The 22,381-nt window shown below is 33.9% G+C and overlaps 1 protein-coding gene across 2 annotated transcripts; it reads right to left on the minus strand.

Annotated features, from left to right (window-relative positions):
- Nucleotides 1-4,889: 4,889 nt before the first annotated feature.
- Nucleotides 4,890-7,730, minus strand: LOC131862172 (receptor-like protein EIX2). Of its 2 annotated transcripts, none has more exons than XM_059214984.1 (2): nucleotides 7,450-7,730; nucleotides 4,890-5,209 (listed from the first exon to the last, which is right to left on the minus strand). In XM_059214984.1, exons 1-2 carry the CDS (start codon nucleotides 7,718-7,720, stop codon nucleotides 5,190-5,192), a joined length of 291 nt encoding a protein of 96 aa, XP_059070967.1. In that variant the 5' UTR covers nucleotides 7,721-7,730; the 3' UTR covers nucleotides 4,890-5,189. The 2 variants fall into 2 exon arrangements, with proteins under 2 accessions (XP_059070967.1, XP_059070966.1); XM_059214983.1 differs by having other exon boundaries at nucleotides 5,406-7,730.
- Between the last annotated feature and the right edge of the window lie 14,651 nt (nucleotides 7,731-22,381).

Consider the following 22,381-nt stretch of genomic DNA (forward strand, 5'->3'; position numbering starts at 1 on the left):
ATCAATGAAGAACTCAAATCGGGCAAGGTTATAGAAAAGCTATTCAAAGAAACAATGTAACTTGTTATACATGTAACAAAATTGGGCATATTGCAAGATTTTGCAGAAGAGAGAATATACCGGCAAACAACAAAGGATCTAATGACAAAGGCAAGAAAAAGGTAAATGAAATCAAGCAAGAATTCACTAAACAATGGGTCAAGAAGAGAGATCAAAGAAATGATGAATCTGTCTCTGCACCGACAGAATAGAGCAATCCTACACCAATAGGAGATTCTTCATCTAATTAAGGAATAGTCCTTAGGGGTAAGGAAACTAATTAAAGACCATGCATTTTACCCTCCAATTGTGGTAAGTTATAATTATTCTTTACCAGAAAATATGTTAAGTATTCACTTAACCGATGAAGCATTTAATGTGGTTGTTAGTTAACATTTTTGGTTATAAAGAACAATAATTTCTCATTTTGACTTAACAAGCATTCAAGTATTCGAAGAGCACAGAAGTTGAGCACATGCATTCAAGAAGTGAAGCATCAAAATATTTTAGGGCATCCAAGGTTTTCACTTGCAGAAAAAGGTATTTATTTTTGTATCATTGCTTCTTCATCTTCCATTCCTAAATTCATAGAAAACCCTATTGTTGTGGAGAATATCAAGTTTCCTAGACCAGTCTTTAAGATAATCCCTAAGATAGCTAAGTTGGATGACTCCATTGGTGCATTTTCAAAAATATTGAAGGGAGTTGCATTTGCAGAAGACCCTAGGGCATACATTCACTATAACATAGAAGATTTAGGGTCTGAGGATTTAAATAACATGTTCATGAATGTTATCACTGATAAATAAGGTGTAGTTAAACTAGAACACAATGTTGTAAAAGATTTAGGGTTCGTAGACATCCTTCACATTCTTGAATTTTCAGATGAGATTGTCCATTATGTTAAAGAATAAACTTGGTCCAAGATTGGATAATCTATTAACACACCGGAATGCACTATCCAAGGCAACAATTCAAGGAGGAAGATCATCAGAGCAATAGATGCATTATCTCACTGGGATAATCAGGCAGACAAAAGAAATAATTATTGACAGTACAAAGTTCCTGCAGGGTCTTAACTTAGTTCTTGCATATATTTTTCAAGTTATATACAATTGGCTTTAGGGTTCTAAGTAAATTTTTGAATTTTTTATACTTTTGACATCCTTTGTCATCGATGTTAAAGGGGAGTGGTATAGTGAGAAAAATGTACAAAGTAAGGCATGGCGAAAAGTGAACAGAAGGAGCTCATTTTCTCAGGGGGAGCACTCTCAGTTTTGGTTTTCATTTTTCTCATGAGTGTTGCCATCAATGCCAAAGGGGAAGATTGTTAGCATTATACACTTAGATGAGAAAGGTAGATATTGTCGTTGATGGCAACAAGGTTCAACAAAGTTCTACAGGTTCAACTAGCAATAGAGTTCACCTGCTAGCACTGGCAGATACAACAAGGGTTATTCACATCAGCATCCAGTTTACACCGGCATCTAGTTTACACCGGCAACAGATCATACTGGCATTCTAGGCCGACTTGGAAATAGTATTGCTTATGCGAAATAAATTGTAAATGTAAATTATATTTATATGACTGACATGTTGTATTGTAAAGACTCATATATGTATGAGATCTTGTAGGTCATTTGAGATGTAATGTAATATGATGTAATGAAAAGTAATGAAAGAGATGGTATGAGATAGGGACATGATACCAGATAGTTGTTTATGCACTTTGATGTATTTATTTCAGAACAAATAAGAAGCAGAGAAGAGCGAAGATTATTCTATGAAAGCAGAATCATTTACCGGCAAGGTTTTTGGCAGAGGTATCAGACAAATCTTAAACCAGTACTGAATCTAGTATTGCAGATGCTATTTTGAAGCAATACATTATTATTGGATTTAACCATCCAATTGTGTAGTCAGTGGGACTCCAGTTTTGTTGTTGAGCAGTGAGCTCTAGGCAATTGGTCTTCCTGCATGTGCAAGCCCCTATTGTACTAAGTAATATTTATTCATATGGTCAGTGAGTAAATATTGAGGGTCACAAAACCCACCGAGTTTTTTCCCTTACTGGGTTTCCTCACCAAAATATTTGTGTTATGGTGTGCATTGATGTTGTTTATTTTGTTTCTCTTTACTACATTATTATTTGTTTATCGGTATATTAATCTCAGTTACAAAATTGCAAATAATTTTAAATATTTCATCTACCAGTCAGACACTGATTCACCCCCCCTCTCAGTGTCCTTGGGATTAACCAAGCATCTAACACCTCCTATATTTAGGGAGGTTCTCTTTCAGTTGAGAGGTGTGTTAATTTGGAGCTTTATGGTGAGCTATATCACTATGCACAAGAGGTATTATTGGCCATGAGGAAGTATTGGACAAGTAACCCTAGGTTCAAGTCTATCTTATTATAGACTATATTTTGCAAGTGTTTTAATAAAATGATGTTTTATGGGTTTTTTTATCAAAAAGGGTTTTCTCGATGTATATATTGTGTAATTTGTACATTTATGCATGTATGATTCTCATCTTATTTATTTTTATCTTATTTTTAGTGATTAGTATCCTAAGATCATCTAATAGGGTCTCGATTGGTTATAGCAATATGGTGCATTCCATTGTCTTGTGGTCATCATCATGGTATCTACAAAAGGGCCTAATTTTTTGAAATTGAATGAAGTATGCCATAGCTTGCCACAACTATAGCAAGTGATTATATATAATTTTTACTAGCATCTTGTATTCCTAATGCCCACATTGATCAAAGCCTTGATCTATGTATATTATTTATTTTAATTCATAGGTTGTAACTAGGAATGACAATGATTACTAACTAAATACATTGGTCTCAACATGATTTAACAATTTAACGAAAGTTGGTAGTATGAGTTTCACTCTAGCCAACTTTACACCATTAATTTATATCCCTTGCAAATTTTGTAGGACATAAGATAAAGTCTCATTTTTCTTGGCATGATTCATATAAACAGTAATGAGAAAAAAAAAGCATGTAATCTGGTAATTCATATCACTTGGGTTCACACTAATAGGCAATTGATTACCATATGACCCTCATTTCGGTATCAAATGGACCACAAACTAATGGTCATTTTTATAATCTTTTAGATTCAATTCATGCAATTAACACATATGACTATGGTCTCCAAACAAATCTAGCAATAAATTTCTTTCTATAGGTTCCTTATTATGTGACATGTGTTGCACCAACTCCTTCTATGTATTTGTGGTGAATCCACTAATAAAATATTACTTATAATTGATGACATATATATTTTTATATAATTTTAGAGAAAAGCTCCTTAAAATATCAAACATATAAATGCACCGACTTGTCTAACCACTATTTTATCTCATTGAGATCATTAATATTACATTAAGACATATCTGAAAAAAAATTATTCAATCATATTAAATTTTTACCTTTTGAATCATAACACACATATTGATCTTGTATGTGTTCATTGAGAATTGCTACATGAAATCACATCTTTTGTACCTCATCGACAATGTTCTTCAAATGCTAGGTGATCTCAATTTTTTTCTAGTGCTTAGTCGTGTCTTCATAACCTAAGAAGGGAATTGATAGGGAGATAATGAGCTCATAGATTATTACATAATTATACATTCTATTAGATTATGCAAACCTAGTTTCCTAGGACAATATAGGATGTGTTATATCGAAGATAATTAAATTGCTAGTTAATATATGGTGGTCAACTCTAACATATGCTATTAGTTTCTATTGAATCATATGCTTTCACAAGAACCTTTTTAAAATTGAGCCATTAACTTTGTGGGACCTATCTACTACATTACACATTACTCTAGATCTTATTACATCATCATTGCCACTCACTACCATAATCCTAGAGAAAAAGTCACAAAAAGCTAATGATTATATAGTTGTATGATAAAAAAAAAAATCTCTAGGAGGATTTTTTTAATTGAAAAAATACAAACACAAGAATGAAGATACCAATAGGTGGCTTCTCTTTTTTTTATAGTCTCAGGTTTTGTGTGAAAAGAATATGGATACCATGGACAAGCTTCAACAAGAGTTATCTAGTTTCAAACTACATACAATCTTGATCAGAATCAAACAATTTATAAATTTATGAAATGGTATGTATTATCCTCTCTTAGTCTTCAAGATATTTATGACCAGTTTTGGTTGTTTAATTAGTTTGACCTCAACCAAGGGTTAAATTTATTTGCATATGTCCATGATCTAATACACCTTATCATCCACAAGCTAATTTTGTATGGTAAATAATTAATAGTGACATGAGGAATAGGTGCTCTACACAGCCAAATTCAATAACATGTCAATAACAATGGGAACTACCAGCCGCCAAAAAAAAGGCAGAAAAACTTCAAATCTGAATTAATTAAAAAAAAATGCTCAAGATGCTTACTCAAATGGGATTGAGAAAATGCATAGCATGGCAACTACAATCAAATTAAGGTGTCAAAGTGTGCGTATAAATAATAAAATACCAATACACCAATGACAACACCAGTACCTCCACAATGCATTCACATAGAAGGAGGGAACCTTACGACACCAGTCCTTGAAATAATAATGTAGAGAAAAATGAGTTTCAAAGCCTAAGATGCAATATGTAGAAAAATTCAAAATAATTATAAGCATCAACATTCTGTATATTTCCATCTGGAAATGAAAATTTTTGATCATTTTGTTTACATTTTGTACGTTATTTTGAACTACTAGAATGCTATGAATATAATGTGAGCATAGTCACTCTACCTATATCCATCAAAACATTAAAAAAACTCCACAAGTCTGCAACACATTCTCTCAATTGAAAGACACACAAGTGTTGTTACCATTTTTAAGAAAGTTTTGCAAAGTATTGCTGTTCTACATATATCCACCCATATTGTTCTGCTTTTCAGGGATAGAGGAGATACAAAAGCACTACAAAACCAAATTTAAGCAAAAGAAAAACATGCATATATCACTATCTTAAATAAAAGTTTCCACACAATCTGTATGTTGTTCATACTTTCAAATCTATCCTCCATGGAAGTATATGATGTAATTGCATGTATGTCTTTCTCAAAAGCATGTGCAATATAGTCTTTAGAAACACCAAAAATCTTCATAAGAAAAAATAGATTCCTGTACACAAAGTTATATATTAGTAACAATTAGAAAATTATTTTATTCAATTTAAAAGAATTACAAATAATCTAAAATTTATACAATAGTCAATAAATATTTTATCTAAAAAATGTGCTAATTTTATTTTGAATTTTTGTAGTTTGATATATAGAATCAATTGTCATATATACATCAAAGAACAAAAAAAACTCACCTTTCAATGACTTGTAGATATCTTCACAATGTCAAATTCTTCATCCAGGGAAATAAGAACTTTAGGATTGCATCAACTTTGTTAAAGTATTCATTTCTCCAACTGATTTTTATCACGATCAATGATATTATCCCCCCAAAAGCCATTCCAAAGGACAATCCCAATGATATCGCATACCATGGATATTTAGTGCTTTTCTTTATTTTATTAATGTAAATTGGAGGAGGAGAAGGAACAAACTCTGGCCAAGAACAATTTCTGGGTAGGGGACACCCCCATAAATTAGGATTCCCTGAATAAGAGGATTCTCCAAAGCCAGTCATATGTTTTCCTTGTGGTATGCTTCCTGAAAGGTGGTTGTTTGATAGATCCAGTGAACCCAAAAAGCTTAGAGATTCAAGCTCTGTAGGGATTTGTCCTGAAAAATGATTTCTTGAAAGGTCTAAGGAATCCAATTGATGCATTTCTCCAAAACTTTTTGGAATGGTCCCATTCAAGTTGTTCATTGAAAGGTTTAGAAGCCTTAGCCCCTTCAAATCCCCAAAATTAGAAGGAACTTTTCCCTCCAATTCATTGCTTGAGAGATCTATGGATGTGAGTGTGGAAAGAATATATTGGTAGTGCTGCTCTGTACCTTTTAAAATCATATCCAATCCATCTTGATATACTGGCCCATTAATATAAGTGGATAATACAAAACCATTTTGACTTTCATTTGCCATTGCTTGCAAGAATACAATTGTGTGCGGAATTGAACCTGAGATATGATTGGAAGAAAGGAGCAAGATCTGGAGGTGCTTTAATTGACCTATCTCTAAAGGAATACTGCCTGTAAATTTGTTCTCCTTCATTATCAATACTTTTAGCTCTGAGATATTTCCAATTAATGTTGGTATTTGGCCTTCAAACAAATTGTTTCCAATATCAAGAACCTGTAGTTTTGAACAATTTGCTATTGAAGAAGGGAATGATCCATTCAGATTATTACTGTGAACAACTAATGAATATAATTCACTCAGCTTACTAAACTCATATGGTAAGCTTCCCTCCAAACTATTATTTCCCAAATTCAGGACAATAAGTAAAGAACAATTGGACAAACTGACAGGGATCACTCCTGTTATCTTGTTGTTTGCAAGATTTAACATGTTGAGATTAGATAACTTGCCCAGGTTTGGATGAATATTGCCACTGAACAAATTGTCATTGAGCAGCAGTATACTCATATAAGAAGGCCACATTGATGGGATGCACCCACTCAATTTATTTCTAGCCAAATCTAGTTCTTGTAGTTTCATCCACGATGAAGTATTTGAGAATAGGCTTCCTTCCAAATGATTTCCTGAAAGATTTAGATAATTTAACTGAGGACTGGTTTCCCATAGCCAAGAGGGAATTACGCCCACAAGACTGGCATTAGTTATAGCCAACGCTTCAAGTGAAATTTGTGTTGAAATCCAAGGTGGAAATTCACCGTCAATCATACATGACCCTAAACCTAGTTCAGATAAATCAAAGGGTGGAATCCAAGTTGTGCTGATATTTAGGACACAATCAGATAAATACAAATAACTTAATTTTGTGAGGTTGTGAAAGAAAGTTTCTGAAATCGACTGGTAATGGTGTAATGACAGATATAGAGTCTGTAAAGAAGGTGGAAGTGACAAAGAAGAGACGGTTTCATTGAAACGATTGCCATAAGCAGACAATTCAATGAGTGAGGAAAGGTGAGCAAATGAAGGGGGAATGGTCCCGCTCAGTTGGTTGTTATAAAGCCTTAACTCCCTCAACAAAGAGAGACTCCCAAGAGAAGCCGGTATTCTTCCACTAAGTTGGTTGTTACCTAGGGAAAGGTCACTTAAAGAAGCAAGATTGCCAAGGCAGGAAGGTATGCTTCCATTCAAGTAATTGTCTGAAAGATCAAGAACTGTAAGGCGGGTGAGCAGACAAAGGAAAGTGGGAATCGTCCCAGTAAAGCTATGACCATATAAATATAAAGAGTGAAGATAAGAGAGATTTGCCAAACAGGTAGGAATGGTAGTACCTGGTGTACCGCGGAAAGAAAGGGTTTCAACAGAGACAACGTGGTTGGTGTTATCGTCGCAGGAAATGCCTATCCAGAGAGTGCAGCAGTCTGTTCCATTTACCCACGAACTCAGATAGAAATTTGAGGAGTCATTTAAAGCAGCTTTGAAGCGGAGCAGAGCTTGGGATTCGTGGGAAGGACACCTGTTGGACATTAATGGCTGGGAAAGAGGAGGGCAGAAGAAGAGAAGAAAAACAATACCAGTCAATTTGCGTAAAGGGATGGCCATTTGCGTAAAGGGATGGAGGGAATTGCACTTCTTCTCTGGGCGGCCTGTTCTCTTAACCTGCGTGCCGGTCAACAGGTCAATGGTTATTTTATTTCTAAATTACATTCATTAATTAAGTACCAGTTTTTAATAATTTTCTTCTGTCAATTTTCCACAAATTAGCCTACCAGACTTGGGACATTGACGTTAACTTTTCTTTCACTTTTTGACATGGACAACCATTATGCGGATACGATTCGAAATGCTATTTTCAGAGTATTTTCAAATTAGTTGAGAGTTTTTCTTGAGCTCTGTGCACAATCAAGCTTTCATCTCTTGGCAATTTTTATGTAAGAACTTTATGCACTTAAAAACATAAAACATAAGACATCAAAATTAAGATATATAGATGTAGTGATACTATGAATTACATATTTAATATAATTTTAAATAATTTAATATTAATTTTTTTTATTATTTAATATTTTATTTTACTTAAAGATAATTTATTAAATTATATTTTATCTTCAATACAAGAAACGCTAATGATAATTTTAATTTCAACTTTAATTTTGTTTTGAGTAATTATTTTATTCAATAGATTGTTTAAAAAATCAATTAAAAAGATTTTTCATGAAAGTTGATTCATTGAAGTTGAAGAGGAAATACTAATTCTAATTGTCAATAATTTATGTTCCTTAGGGAAAGTCTAAGAAGTTTTATAATGTCCACAAGTTTGACATACTAAACTTGGATTTTTTTTGTAAGAGGTGAATAACTATTAAGTTGAAAACAAAGTTATAAATAATATTAGATGTGGTCTTCATATTAATTTATAAATCATTTAATAGTAAACATTTTCTTTAAGATTTGTACCCACTAATATACTATTTAAAATATATTTTACTATCGGCTTAGCTAGGGCACCTAATGAAAATCATCAAAAAATATCATCTCATATTACCTCCGTATAAAATGTTCATATTTCATATAGCCTAATTTTATTTACATATTAACATAGAATTTCAAATACATTATTATTATTGTATTGTCTTATATTATTATATAATTATTATAATAAATAAATATTACAATATTTGTAACTCAAAATTGGCGCTAAAATAAGTAAATAAAATGGCGATGATTTTCACCTGAATGGTCCGTGTTTATTACTATTGGCAGAGATAGCAGGAATGTAGGAGTCCGTTGCGTGGAAATGAGGCGATGACAGCGGTGCAGAGACTAAGGACGTTGAAGGATGCTTTCTGGTGCCGTAAAACTGTTTCAAACAGATTTAAAACCGTTTTCTACTGCCGTGAAACTACTTTACACAAATTTATGATGGTTTAAAGGCGTGAGACAAGTTTACTGGGAGGATATAGAATGGCAAGTCCACTTAAAACAAAGCCTATCGGCTAAAAACGTCATCTAACTCCATTAATATTATTGAGTTTTTTAATTAATTTTTATAAAAGATAAAACATAAATTAATAAAAATAAAAATTAAATTTATGCATAGATCAAAACAAATATTTTTAGATAAATAATAATTTAAAAATGAGATATATAAAATTAAAAAAATAAAAAAAATACATGTCATAAATTTTCTTTATCAAAATACAATTAAACAATTCTAAACCCAAACAAAAATAAGAACATTCCAGATTTTTTTTAATATTAATAAAATATTATCATTTTGTCTTACATGCCCATTTACTCCCGATCGCACGAAGCTCACTAAAGGTGGACCTTTGAAGAAAAACCTGAAGAAGTAAATATCTTCCAGCAAAATTTTCAAGCACTTTTTTTCTTTTCAGGCTTGAGACAACTTTTCAGGGAAAAAGTACTATGGCAAGTTCACTTATAACAAAAGCCTATCGGCTAATAATTAATAGTGACATAAGACATCTCATGTTGTTTCTAGAAGAAGAGAAGGGATTTGAAAGGTACATGTAATGACTTTACCTTTGAATAATTTTTTTTTAAAAGTATTAATGTATATTTACAGTTATCTATTGGTTTTCTTATGTGAAGATTAGTTCTTAAAGAAATCAATAAATTTAGTGTTACATTTTTTGTAGGAAGACATTATGTTTATCCTTTTTTTGGTCAACAATGTTTCTTTGCACTAGATTGCAATTTATTTCCATTTGATTGGATAATTTAAGCTTAAAGGATAGATTAGAGAATTGACGACTTCATAGAGATATGGATTACATGTGCAAGATGCTTCATTTACAAATAAGTACCTCTACTTTAAAAGGTATGCAAAACATAGTCAATCCTCCTCTCCTTATTCCTACCATAAAAAATTATGTTGGTAAAACATCACTTGCTAGTTATTGATGAGATACTATGTTCTTGATCATCATAGGTTCTACATTGACATATTGCAATGTTTCATTGTTTCTTTAGCTATTAGTTTGAACAGAAAAGAAAATTGAGGAATACGTTCAATGGCTCAACTAGGAGGGTGATAGTGCAAAAATGGTTATGGTCACATATGGTATTGGTGGGTCTAGCAATACCACATTAGATGATCCAATTTCTTCCTCTTTGCAAAAAAATTATGGGGCTAGAAACATTCTAAAGTTACACTCATTCAACTTCGAGAAAAAAGATCCCAAAGTAGATCTCCAATCCTTGATTTTGCAAGAGTTGACTACCACCAAACATGATGTAAGAAACTTTCAAAGTGGATGTTAGAGCTTAAAATACATTATATATTAAAAATAAAAATATTTTCTTACATATTGACAATGCTTTGTATCTAGAACCATTAAAAAATATTTACCTAACGATGTCACAAGTGTAAAAAAATTTTGGTAACTTTTCACATCTAGAGAAACAAATTTACTGGGAGACAATAATATTATGGAATTGAACCTTAAAAACTCTATGACATCAGATCTATTTCTATTGATGCAGCCCTTGATGTGTTATGTAGAAAAATTCAAAGAAAATTTTAAAAAGAGTCTATATTACAAAAAACACCTCAATCCAAGCAAATAGTAGAGAAACACAAGTTTTGTCTTCCATTTTTGAAATTTACTAGAGCTTAACTTCATCAACAAAAGAAAAAAGTGTTGAACACTTCTAGATTTTTAGAGGGGGTGTGAATCATAGAATATTAAAACTTAACCATTATTTTATCATTCATTCTAATTATCACATGTGTGGAAGTAAACAACTGAAAACAAAAGATCAATCACACAAGGACACCAAGATTTTATGTGGAAAACCCAATGTGGGAAAAACCATAGTGAGAACTATCTCATTATATCACAACTAATTACAAGGTTTTAGGCTCTATGCCGAGGAAGCTCACTACTCTTGATTTGAACTTGCAGGCTAAGGCACACAACCTTGGGGAAAGATACAATGGACTTGAGAAACATTGAAGATCACTTCTTTAGGAAAATATACAAAGGTATGATTACAAAGAATAATTATTATTAAGATAAAGAGAAACACATTCTTTTAAATGTTGAATACAATTTATTGTTCTAAACATCTAAGATTGACTACATTATTGCTCATCTGTAATTATGCACCTTCACACTTAATTGACATAGCATATCATTCTTCTCATTCAAATAATAAAATCCTCCAAAGTATCTCATCCCTGAAATATCTTTTTCTCAAAAAGATGTAGTAATTAGATCGACCTAATTAGATGTAATGTGTAGCATAAATAGTCAACCCCAAATGCATTCTCTAAAACAACGTGGAGGGAAAACAAGATGTATGAAGTAATACACCATGTTGGCACACCTTCATATTAATACCAGATCATTGCCTTCAACTCAACATGCTACCGCATAGACAAAAAACACTCAAGTTGGCTCTAGAAGATAGAATTGTTAAAGCAACCTAACAAAAAATGCTTAAAACATGATGTGGACCTCCACAACACCCACAGATACATAAAATAGCATCTCCTAACACTAAAAAAACTATATAAGAGAACTAAAATGCTAAAAACATCAGATGCCGGAAGAATGCAAAGCATTCTTGCAATCATGTACACTATTACCGCAAAACCGACACTTTGGCCAACACCAAATAAACTGCAAATCAAATGAGAACATGAAACCTTTGATGTAACATGCATTTGAATCTACCAATATTACAACCACAAGAAAATATTAATCAATGATAAACAATGCTAACCACAATAGTAAACTCTATCTAAGAGACTCTTCACCAAAATAGTCAAACTTAGCCAAACTCTATTGTGGATACTTGAAACCTTCTTCAAGGCTCCAAATAAGACATGAGTTAAAATGATGTATCATCTGCATTCACCACCAATAATATTAATACAACAATGTAATTATGTAAGAAAAATTTTGCTACAACATAATTGGTCAAATACTTCAAGACCTTTGTTGACATCAATGACAACACTTGCTCATATTTGTACCAATCTTCCCCTTTGTCATTGATGGCAACACTTGTGCAACCTCTAAAACATTAGCATATCTATCTCCCTTTGAAATAAAAGACAAAGGGAATCTCCTCATCACTGTACAACCTCAACCTACAACACTTATCTATCTCTACAAAAATTTCTCCCCTTATCTACATCAACTTCCACTTAGGGTATGAACAAAATCAATGCAACCTTCTACATATCTACATGTGGTTGTACAAGAACAAAATTGTCTTACCAACAAAAAATAAGCAACCTGCATAACTAGGGGCATGATGTTGTTTTTATGATCAGAATTCAGTTAAACAAAAATACAGAAATAATGAATGATATATTCCCTTAATCACAATCTGCCTTATGAAGAGATGTCGATCGACTGCTCAATATCGATATCCTTATGATAGTATGCACTTGCGATGTCCCTTACTAAGTATCAATTTACAATTGTATTTTATCTGGAATCATCCTTCTTGTTGTATTAATTCTAGCGTATTGGTGTTCCCTAAGGTACTTCACCTTTTCTTTGTATCACCTCCTATGAGAAGACCCGACGCTAGATATATGCATTATGGGTGATTGGTTGATGATCACGTCTCTTTAGAAGAGATGTGACTTATTTTCTCACTCACATCATTCTCCCTAGGTCGCATCTACCCGAAGGAGTGCATACCCAATGCAACAGTTCTTGGAGTTAATCAATTAAATTCAATAATTATTAACTATTATTTATTTAATAATATTTAACTTAAAATTAAAAAATTAATAGAATACTAGCTACTTAGCAAATCATTGATTCATGTAAATTTAATATTCAATAATTAAGGATGATGCCTGAAGCTATTGTTACTACTTATCAAATTGCCATTAATTTTATATCCAAAGTCATTCTATATACTCTAGTCAGTTACCTCTACCGAAATATTCAGTCGGTATGCACATAACAGTCGGTTATAAAAGAAAGTAGTCACAAAGCCCAGTATACATCGAGCAGTCTACTGAGTAATGTTCTATGACTACCGAGCAGCAAAGATGATACACTGAGTTGATATACACCGAGTGAAACGTGTTACTAGATTCATTGAACCTGGACACACATATGGAAACGTGTTACAAGATCAAGGAACATTGAATCATTATTACATGGGAAATTGCACTTCAAGATTTTGTATGATTTCGAGGTCATCTAACCAATGAAATATTTTGTATAGTTATTCATTCAATAAATCATGTTTGTAAGATCGAAGGAATGAACCTGACCACCGACAGAAGAAATCTATTTATACAGCATGGATTGAGATCAGATATATACATGTAGTGTGACAAAGAGAGATATATAAGTGTATGAAGCAAGACATGTGTGATACATAAGAAAGCACTAAGTGTTATGACTGTTACAGAGACACAGAGGTCACCGAGAAGCATTTCAGTGAACAGTCAAAGAACAGAGTAAACAGAAGGGTTTACCGAGTTACTTTATGAGTTACTGAGGTATGCTATAAGCAAGGTAATCTTATTTGAGCACATAGAATCTGCTATAACATTTTAGATGTAAAGTTGCAGATATTTGTAACGATTCTATTGTAATATTTTGAAGTTGTAAGAGAAACCTTTAACAGGGTAAAAGACTCTAACAAAGTCTATAAATTATAAAGCCTCTAACCAGGTGCAACATTTAGATTAAGTGTTGTAAAATCCTTTAGCAAGGTAGATCTAACAGATCTTGATACTCCTAACAGGGTAAGCTATCAGAAATAGCTAAACATGTAGCTCTAACCGAGCAACCTTTATTATTACAGTAGTGAAGTTGTGGGTGCCATCTCCACCGCAATTTTTCTCTCTAACCAAGAGTTTCTGCGTAACCAAAATATATGTGTTATGGAGTGAATCATGTATGATTGTTATTTATTTGTTTTAGCTTTATGTTATGTTACAACAATATTCAGCTTATGCTTAATAGTAAAGATATTGTTGAAGAAAGGATTTGAAGTATTGATTCACCCCTCCCCTCTCCGCACATTAGCTTTCCATATTGGGCCTAACAATTGGTATCAGAGCTTGAGTCTTGGAAAAGGGTTTAACAACCTAAAGAGAAAGAAATTATCAATGGAAAGCTATAAACAATCTCAGAGGATTGTGTATCTACAAGAAGAGTTAGATCATGCTAATCAAGTGATTGCAGACATGCAAAGACAAATGCAAAAATCATTGAAAGTTAGAAGAAAATTATTTGATGATTTGCAGGACTCTCAAGAGTTAGTGGAACAAATTGAGACATCATTTGAGAATAGTATATCTGAAGAAACTAAAGAAATGAATGGACAACTGAAAGAAAAGAACAAAGCATTGACTGATTAGCTAAAAGCAATGAAAAGAGAACATGAACATTTCAACACACAGATGACTGAAAATCTTGATGTATTGAGGATGACTGAGGATAAAGTAAGAGATCTAGAAAGAGAGAAACAACAAATTGAAGCATTAGTATCTAAAAAGAATGATGAAATCACAAGGTTGACTGGTATTCAACAAAATATGTCAGATCAACTAGGTTATGCACATCATGAAGCAAATTTGAAAGATGATGAGAATCAAACATTGAAACTTGAAGTATCAAGGTTGACCAATGAACTTGAGATAGAGAAGAAATTCAAGGAAACACTGAAGAAGAGTTATGAAGCATCAAAGATTTTGGATGAACAACTGAATACAAGAAGACCCAACAAAGATGCAGGACTCAGTTACAAAGGAAAAGAATCTATCGAGAAAGGAATTCATACTATCGAGAGAGGAGAATCATCAAAGCAAGCTAGAAACAAGAAGATCATCAAAAGAAAGAAGCCCATTTGCAACTACTATGGAAATCAAGGTCACACTACTAACATGTGCCAAATCAGAAAAGGTAAGCAACAGAATGTCACAAAGTTTAATGGTTATTGTCACAATTGCAATAAATATGGTCACACATCTAATCAATGTAGGGCAAAGTCTGCTAGCAATTATTAGAAGGCAAAATTCAAAGGATTTTGTAAAAACTGCAATAGATATGGACATAGTGCCTAGAAGTGTTGGTATAAGCAAAAGAACTATATGTGGTATGCACACCAAGCAAACACTGGAAGCTACAGAACTCACACAGATCCTTACCGACAATATTCTGTAGTACCATGGGATTACAATACAAGGATATGGTGTGAATGTTGTGGAAGATATGGACACATAAGTGCCAACTATTTTATAAGGTTTGGAATGAAAAATCGAAGATCATGGAGAAATCTTGGTATGGCATGTTTTCATTGTCACAAAGTTGGACACTTGGCTGGAGATTGCAGAGATCAACCAAGAGGAGATATTGAAGAGATAAAAAGAAAACTCCAGATGATTTGGAAAAAGAAGGAAATTGTGTCAAATGAAGAAAGCACCTTACCTACCAAGTTGGGTGCACCTATTCCAAATTAATCAGTAAAGGTATGAAGGGACTGCATTCTCTCAAAGAATAAATCTTAACAGCTCCTATTTTATTATGTACTTAATTCAAAATCTGCATAAGTTAAAGATGTATTAGAAAGTTTGAAATTCTATCAGTCTTTAGGAGCACTTTATAGGAAGATTGTGAAGTCGGTGAATACAGGAAGCTTGTCAAGTCGGTAAATGAACAAAGTCTGATTACTCAATTAAAGTGTAAAAAAAAGGAAAGAAAGTTTAGTGGAACCGAGTGCATTTAATGTTTTTAACCTAACCTGCACGGAGCACGATAAGGTATATTGTGTACTTAAAACACTTACGCGGTCATTTTACACTTGCCAAGTTTTCAAGAGAGCAAGAGAAAGCAATTCAAAGGCAATCAAACCTCCTCCAAAGCAAAATTCAAAGATATTTACATCAATCTCAATGCATTGTTAAGTTGGTTTACTGATCATATCAAATTGTTATTATCTACTAAGTGTGAAGAATCTGACGTTTGAAAATCTTCAGACCCTAAGGATCTTTTGTTAGAATTTATCCGAAATCTGCAATGGCACCTAAGATCCAAGATCCCATTGTTGTTGAGAACATCGAAAAGCCCTCACTGAAATATTCTCTAACTCCAAAAATTGCATCTGAACTAGATGACAAAACTGCATTTTCACTCATTCCGGATAAAGTTTTATTAGTCGAGGATGTGAGATTCTTTACCAAATGTTGAGTTGAAGAACTAGGTCATGTTGAAATCAAAGACACCTATGATGAATTGTGCACTGATGGGAAATTGGACAACAAGTACGAACACATTAAAATCAAGGGATTGACTGAAGCCCTAACTTATCCCCGTGTATTCAAACCCCAGTGGGTCAAGTTTGTTCTGAGCAGAGTTCATGATGACTTCATGTGGCTAGAAGAGCAACCGTTTAAGATCACCAAGGAAATCATTCATTTGATCACCGGTTACCCTATTTATGATCATGCCTGAGCTCAGAAAATGATATCACAGAAGGAATTGATCAGTTTAACCGGAGTAGAATGTGATTGTAGGGGACTAAAATTGAACAATGTCACTGATGCAGAGCTAAAGTTTGCCATTAGAGTAATTGGTTACTATTTCTTCCAATCGGCAAGGGAAAACAGTGTACCTTGTGTAGCAGTCGACCTAGCATACAAAATTGTAAAGAAAGGCATGAAAATTGATTTATGTGAGGTATTGCTGAGAAACCTATTTGAGAATCTGAACACCATAAGGAAGCCGAAGAAGAACAACTCGGCGAATACACTGAAGTTTGGATCACTGTTAGTTTGCATGTTTTTCTATTTTGAAAAATTATTTCCATCAGTTGGTAAAGTAGTTTGGGAGCTACACCGACCAATCACCCATCAAATCAATGACTACATCAAACATCTAGGTGATAATTTTAATGATATTATGGATGACTATTTCAGCAAGTTTCAAGAAAGGATGCATAACAGGCATAGAATTCCACCCCAGCTAGTGGGAAAATACAAGGATGACATATGTTTTGAAGTGGACACTGACTATTGCTATGTGAATGTTGTGGAACCGAGAACTCAATCTTTGCCACCTATGGGTTATGAGATTGATTTCGACATCACACAACAACAAATAGATGCATTTTTGACATTACCAAGGCATGCTACCGAGCTGAGGTATGGAACATATGAAGAAGTGAAGGAAAAAAAAAAAAGAGCATTGTAGTACCCAAAGCTACAAGGAAAGCAACAAAGATGATAAAGGCATTAACAGAGAAATTTGGAGAAGATTCTTCCTCCACACCTATCAGGGGCACTATAGCCATTACCAAAGAGGAATCTGAAGCCCAAGAGGTAGATATAACATTGAGCACTGAATTGCCTAAGGGAAAAGTATTGAAAAGGAAGAAGCTGGATATATCAAAGGGAACACCGACTCCTCCAGCAAAGTGACCTAATACAAGATCATCAGCAACATCACCGAGTAAGAAACCAAAGAATGTTGCCACACCTAAGGTAACAAAAACTTACAAGAAATCTACTCGAAGACTCATCTTGGCAAAAGAGTCTAGTGACACTGAATCTGAAGATGCAAGTAAATTTCATATTGTCAAGAGTAAGAAGGTAAATGTACATAGTGTTGAAAATTTTTGTGCTAATCTGAAGCAATACGGTGGATTTGGATCATTCAGATATGTTAAGTATGAATCCAGAAATGATGCCGACAAGAGACAAATAGAAGAAGCTGTCATCTACACACTTCTAAAATTCTGATTGGTCCCATTGGAAGTTTCTAATTCTCTTCCAAAATAATTGTATGTGCATATTGATAATAGGTGGAAATATGCAATGGACTTGGAAAAACAAATTAGAGAAAGAAGTCTGGTACATCTCTTTCCAAACATGTCGGTAGATGAAATCTAAGAAAATCTGATAAACTACCACAAAAACTTCCTAGTCAAGCAAAAGCTTTAAAATTAATGAATGGACTTTATCTAGAAGTAGAGAAAGAGACCAAGGAAAAATGGCAGGAAATATTTCGCATCAAGGATGCTAGTGAGGAAGCTGAAGTTGAAATAGTTGATGTCATCAAGCAAGATCCTAATGTCACCGAGCAAGACCCTGCTGACACCGTACAAGAAGATGAAGATATCATGGATGCAAAGGCACCGGAATAGGAAATGATAGAAGGGAATGCTTATGCCCAACTTGTATCCAGTGAATCAATTTTGGAACAAGTTTAGCCCTATCCTCTGATCAATCAACCTATCTCAACCAAGGCCCCTCAGGATATGGAACAAGGCACCGAAGGTCACAAGTCTACAACAAGAGACGGTACTTCTCAAGAACAGACCTCACAAGCTCCTTCCAGCACTGAAAATGTTGCAATCAAGACATCAAGTACAAAGGCACCAAAGGACTCTACAGAGGCTAAAGTAACCAACCAAAGTGTTGCCTCTACCGAGCAACCTACCAAGGGTCAACAAGCCTCACAAGACATTGTCTAAGTTCAATTGGTGAAAGGTAAAGAAAAGAAAATGAAAAAGCATAGTTTCAAAGTTGATTTGTCAAAACCAATAGTGTTGCTAAATGTAGATATATCTAAATTAAAAGGGCAAGCACTCATTGATTTCAGTGAACTATGCAAAGCCAAAGCCAAACAAGAGAAGCAAATGGCTATTCAAAAGAAAAATAAAGTACTTCAGAAGGTGAAAGCACTCTTAACCGATATGCTACTTGAAGCTATAGTAACAACTGATGCAGCCATCCATGTTCAATTGGATGAACTCCTGACCAAGATAGAGACATCTGGAATAGATGCATCGGAATATTTGAGCAAGTTAAAGGACAAGGAGCTCACTGCTAAGATGATAGAAGAGGTACAGAAGGCTATAGCTATTGGCAAAGTTAAACTTGTCAAATTTATTGCTGAGTTGACCCCTCAACTCAAGCACATTCTTTATTTATTTCAGAAACTCTGTACATTCTCTTTATTCATTAAGGACATTAAGAATAAAACTGAAGTGATTGAGAAAGAGATCACTGATCTCTCAAATAAGTTGACCACTGAGCCACATTCCATTTAGAATTTTTATACCAAGCTACAATAGCTCATGGCTCAACAATTGGAACTAAGGAATGAAGAACACAAGATAAGGATGGACATAATGACACTTCAAACATTATTCCTTCCTCATCTTTCATCCGTCCAAAAGAAGATCAACAAGGCTACCTCCCTATCCACTTAGCAAGAGGGAAGCACATTAGATGGATTAATTTCACTGTTAGCTGACATTACAGCTCAAAATTCTTTAATGGACAGTGTCAAGAATGCCCTCTCTGCCGCTCTTACTGATGCACAAACAAAGTACAAATCCATTTTTGACCAGTTCCCACCACCGAATGGTAACTAAGTTTAGATGTTTGTCAAAAAGGGGGAGTGAGTATATCAAAGTATATAGGGAAATGTAGTATATAGGGGGAGTGAGTATATCAAAGTATATAGGGCAATGTAGTATATAGGGGGAGTATATACCGAGCAAAACAGAGTCAATTTTGATAGGGAACAGAGAACCGAGTAGTGAACCAAACAGCTATCACAGAACATTGATAACTGAGCATACAAAATCAGAGTTTTGTACAATATATTGATAAGGGGAATATATCTAAATATACTATTTCATTGACTAATGTATAAACTATCTGTTTATTCAAATTTGTAAGTATGTAGATTATTGAGTTATGACTTTGAAAGTAGTTTTGTCAAACATCTCAACTAATGTCAAAATGGGAGATTGCTACTACTTATCAAATTGCCATTAGTTTTATATCCAAAGTCATTCTATATACTCTAGTTGGTTACCTCTACCGAAATATTCAGTCGGTATGCACAAAACAGTCAATTATAGAAGAAAGTAGTCACAGAGCCCAGTATACACCTAGAAGTCTACCGAGTAATGTTCTATGACTACCGAGCAGTAAAGATGATACATCGAGTGAAACGTGTTACCAAATTCATTGAACCTGGACACACATATGGAAACGTGTTACAAGATCAAGGAACATTGAATCGTTATTACATTGGAAATTGCACTTCAAGATTTTGTATGATTTTGAGGTCATCTAACCAATGAAATATTTTGTATAGTTATTCATTCAATAAATCATGTTTGTAAGATTGAAGCAATGAACCTGACCACCGACATAAGAAATCTATTTATACAGCATGGATTGAGATCAGATATATACATGTAGTGTGACAAAGAGAGATATATAAGTGTATGAAGCAAGACATGTGTGATACATAAGAAAGCACTAAGTGTTATGACTGTTACAGAGACACAGAGGTCACCGAGAAGCATTTCAGTGAATAGTCAAAGAACAAAGTAAACAGAAGGGTTTACCGAGTCACTTTATGAGTTACCGAGGTATGCTATAAGCAAGGTAATCTTATTTGAGCACATAGAATCTGCTATAACATTTCAGATGTAAAGTTGTAGATATTTGTAATGATTCTATTGTAATATTTTGAAGTTGTAAGAGAAACCTTTAACAGGGTAAAAGACAGTAACAAAGTCTATAAATTGTAGAGCCTCTAACCAGGTGCAACATTTAGATTAAGTGTTGTAAAATCCTTTAGCAAGGTAGATCTAACAGATCTTGATACTCCTAACAGGGTAAGCTGTCAGAAATAGCTAAACATGTAGCTCTAACCGAGCAACCTTTATTATTGTAGTAGTGAAGTTGTGGGTGCCATCCCACCACAGTTTTTCTCTCTAACCAAGAGTTTCTGCATAACCAAATTATATGTGTTATGGAGTGAATCATGTATGATTATTATTTATTTGTTTTAGCTTTATGTTATGTTACAGCAATATTCAGTTAATGCTTAACAGTAAAGATATTGTTGAAGAAAGGATTTGAAGTACTGATTCACCCCTCCCCTCTCTAAACATTAGCTTTCCATATTGGGCCTAACAACTATATCATCAGCTAGGGAGGAATCCTTTTATATATTCAATGTCATGGAGTCTCTCAACATGACACCCACAATGGATGCACCTATTTGTGAAAAGAGTTTATCATAGAGTCACTCAACATGATGTCCATCATAGCTACACCCATATATGGAAAGAAACATGTGCACAATTGCCCATCATGAAGTAACTCAACATGATGTCATCATGGAGTCACTCAACATGACGTCCACCATGACTACCCCCATGAGTGAAAAAAGCACAAGTATAAAAAGTTCAACATGGATTCTTCCAACAAGATTATGTCATGGAGTCTCTCAACATGACATCCACCATGGCTACTCCCAAAGGGTGGAAAGAACCACATCTTTGTCTCAGAGATGGACAAGGGCTTTCACCTTAAATTTCTCCATCTTAGAGAAAAAATGTATTATAGTAGATAACACAAATCACTAATGTTTATCCTCCCTCTCAACAAGGGCTTCATCCTCCACAACTCTAAGCTTGTCTTGAAAAACAAAAACTTCTATGGAGAGAGGCTTGGTGAGAATGTCAACTGTTTGATCATCAATGCAAATATATCTCAACTGAATAGCTTTCCTTAGTTCCATGTCTCTGATGTAATGGTATTTAATCTCAACATGTTTTGTTTTGTCATGAAACACTAGATTGATAGATAGCTTCACACAACTTTGATTGTCACAATGAATAGTAGTAGGCTCCAATGATTGTCCAAATAAACCTACAAGGAGCTTCCAAAGCCACATGCTTCTTCTCGAGCTACTACACATGTTGCAATATATTATGCTTTTGTAATGCTTAGGGCCATTGAAGACTTCTTTCTACTACACCAAGAAACCATGGCAAGCCCAAAGATAAAGCAACACAGAGGTGCTCTTCCTGTCAGTTAAAGTCCCAACCCAATATAAATTAGAGTAGCCTTGTAACTTTAGATCTACCCTAGAAGTATATCTCAAGCCATATCCTACTATGCCATATAATTATCTCAAGATATGCTTTTCTACACCTAGATGAATTTGCCTTGGTTCACACATGAACTAACTGAGGGCACTCACTACATATAAAATGTCTAATCTACTATTGACTAGATACATAAAGGATCCAGTCAACTGCTTGTACATGGTGGGATCTACCAAATCTTATCTAGTTGCAGACTCTCTCAATTTCTTCAAATTTGTTTCCATTGGTGTAGACATAGATTTGCAATCCATCATCCCAAATCTCTTCAAGATATCTATGATGTATTTCCCTTGACTTAGAATAATCTCATTGGGTCTTTGTCACACCTAC

Source organism: Cryptomeria japonica, unplaced genomic scaffold (genome assembly GCF_030272615.1).
Source record: "Cryptomeria japonica unplaced genomic scaffold, Sugi_1.0 HiC_scaffold_37, whole genome shotgun sequence".
NCBI lineage: Eukaryota > Viridiplantae > Streptophyta > Pinopsida > Cupressales > Cupressaceae > Cryptomeria > Cryptomeria japonica.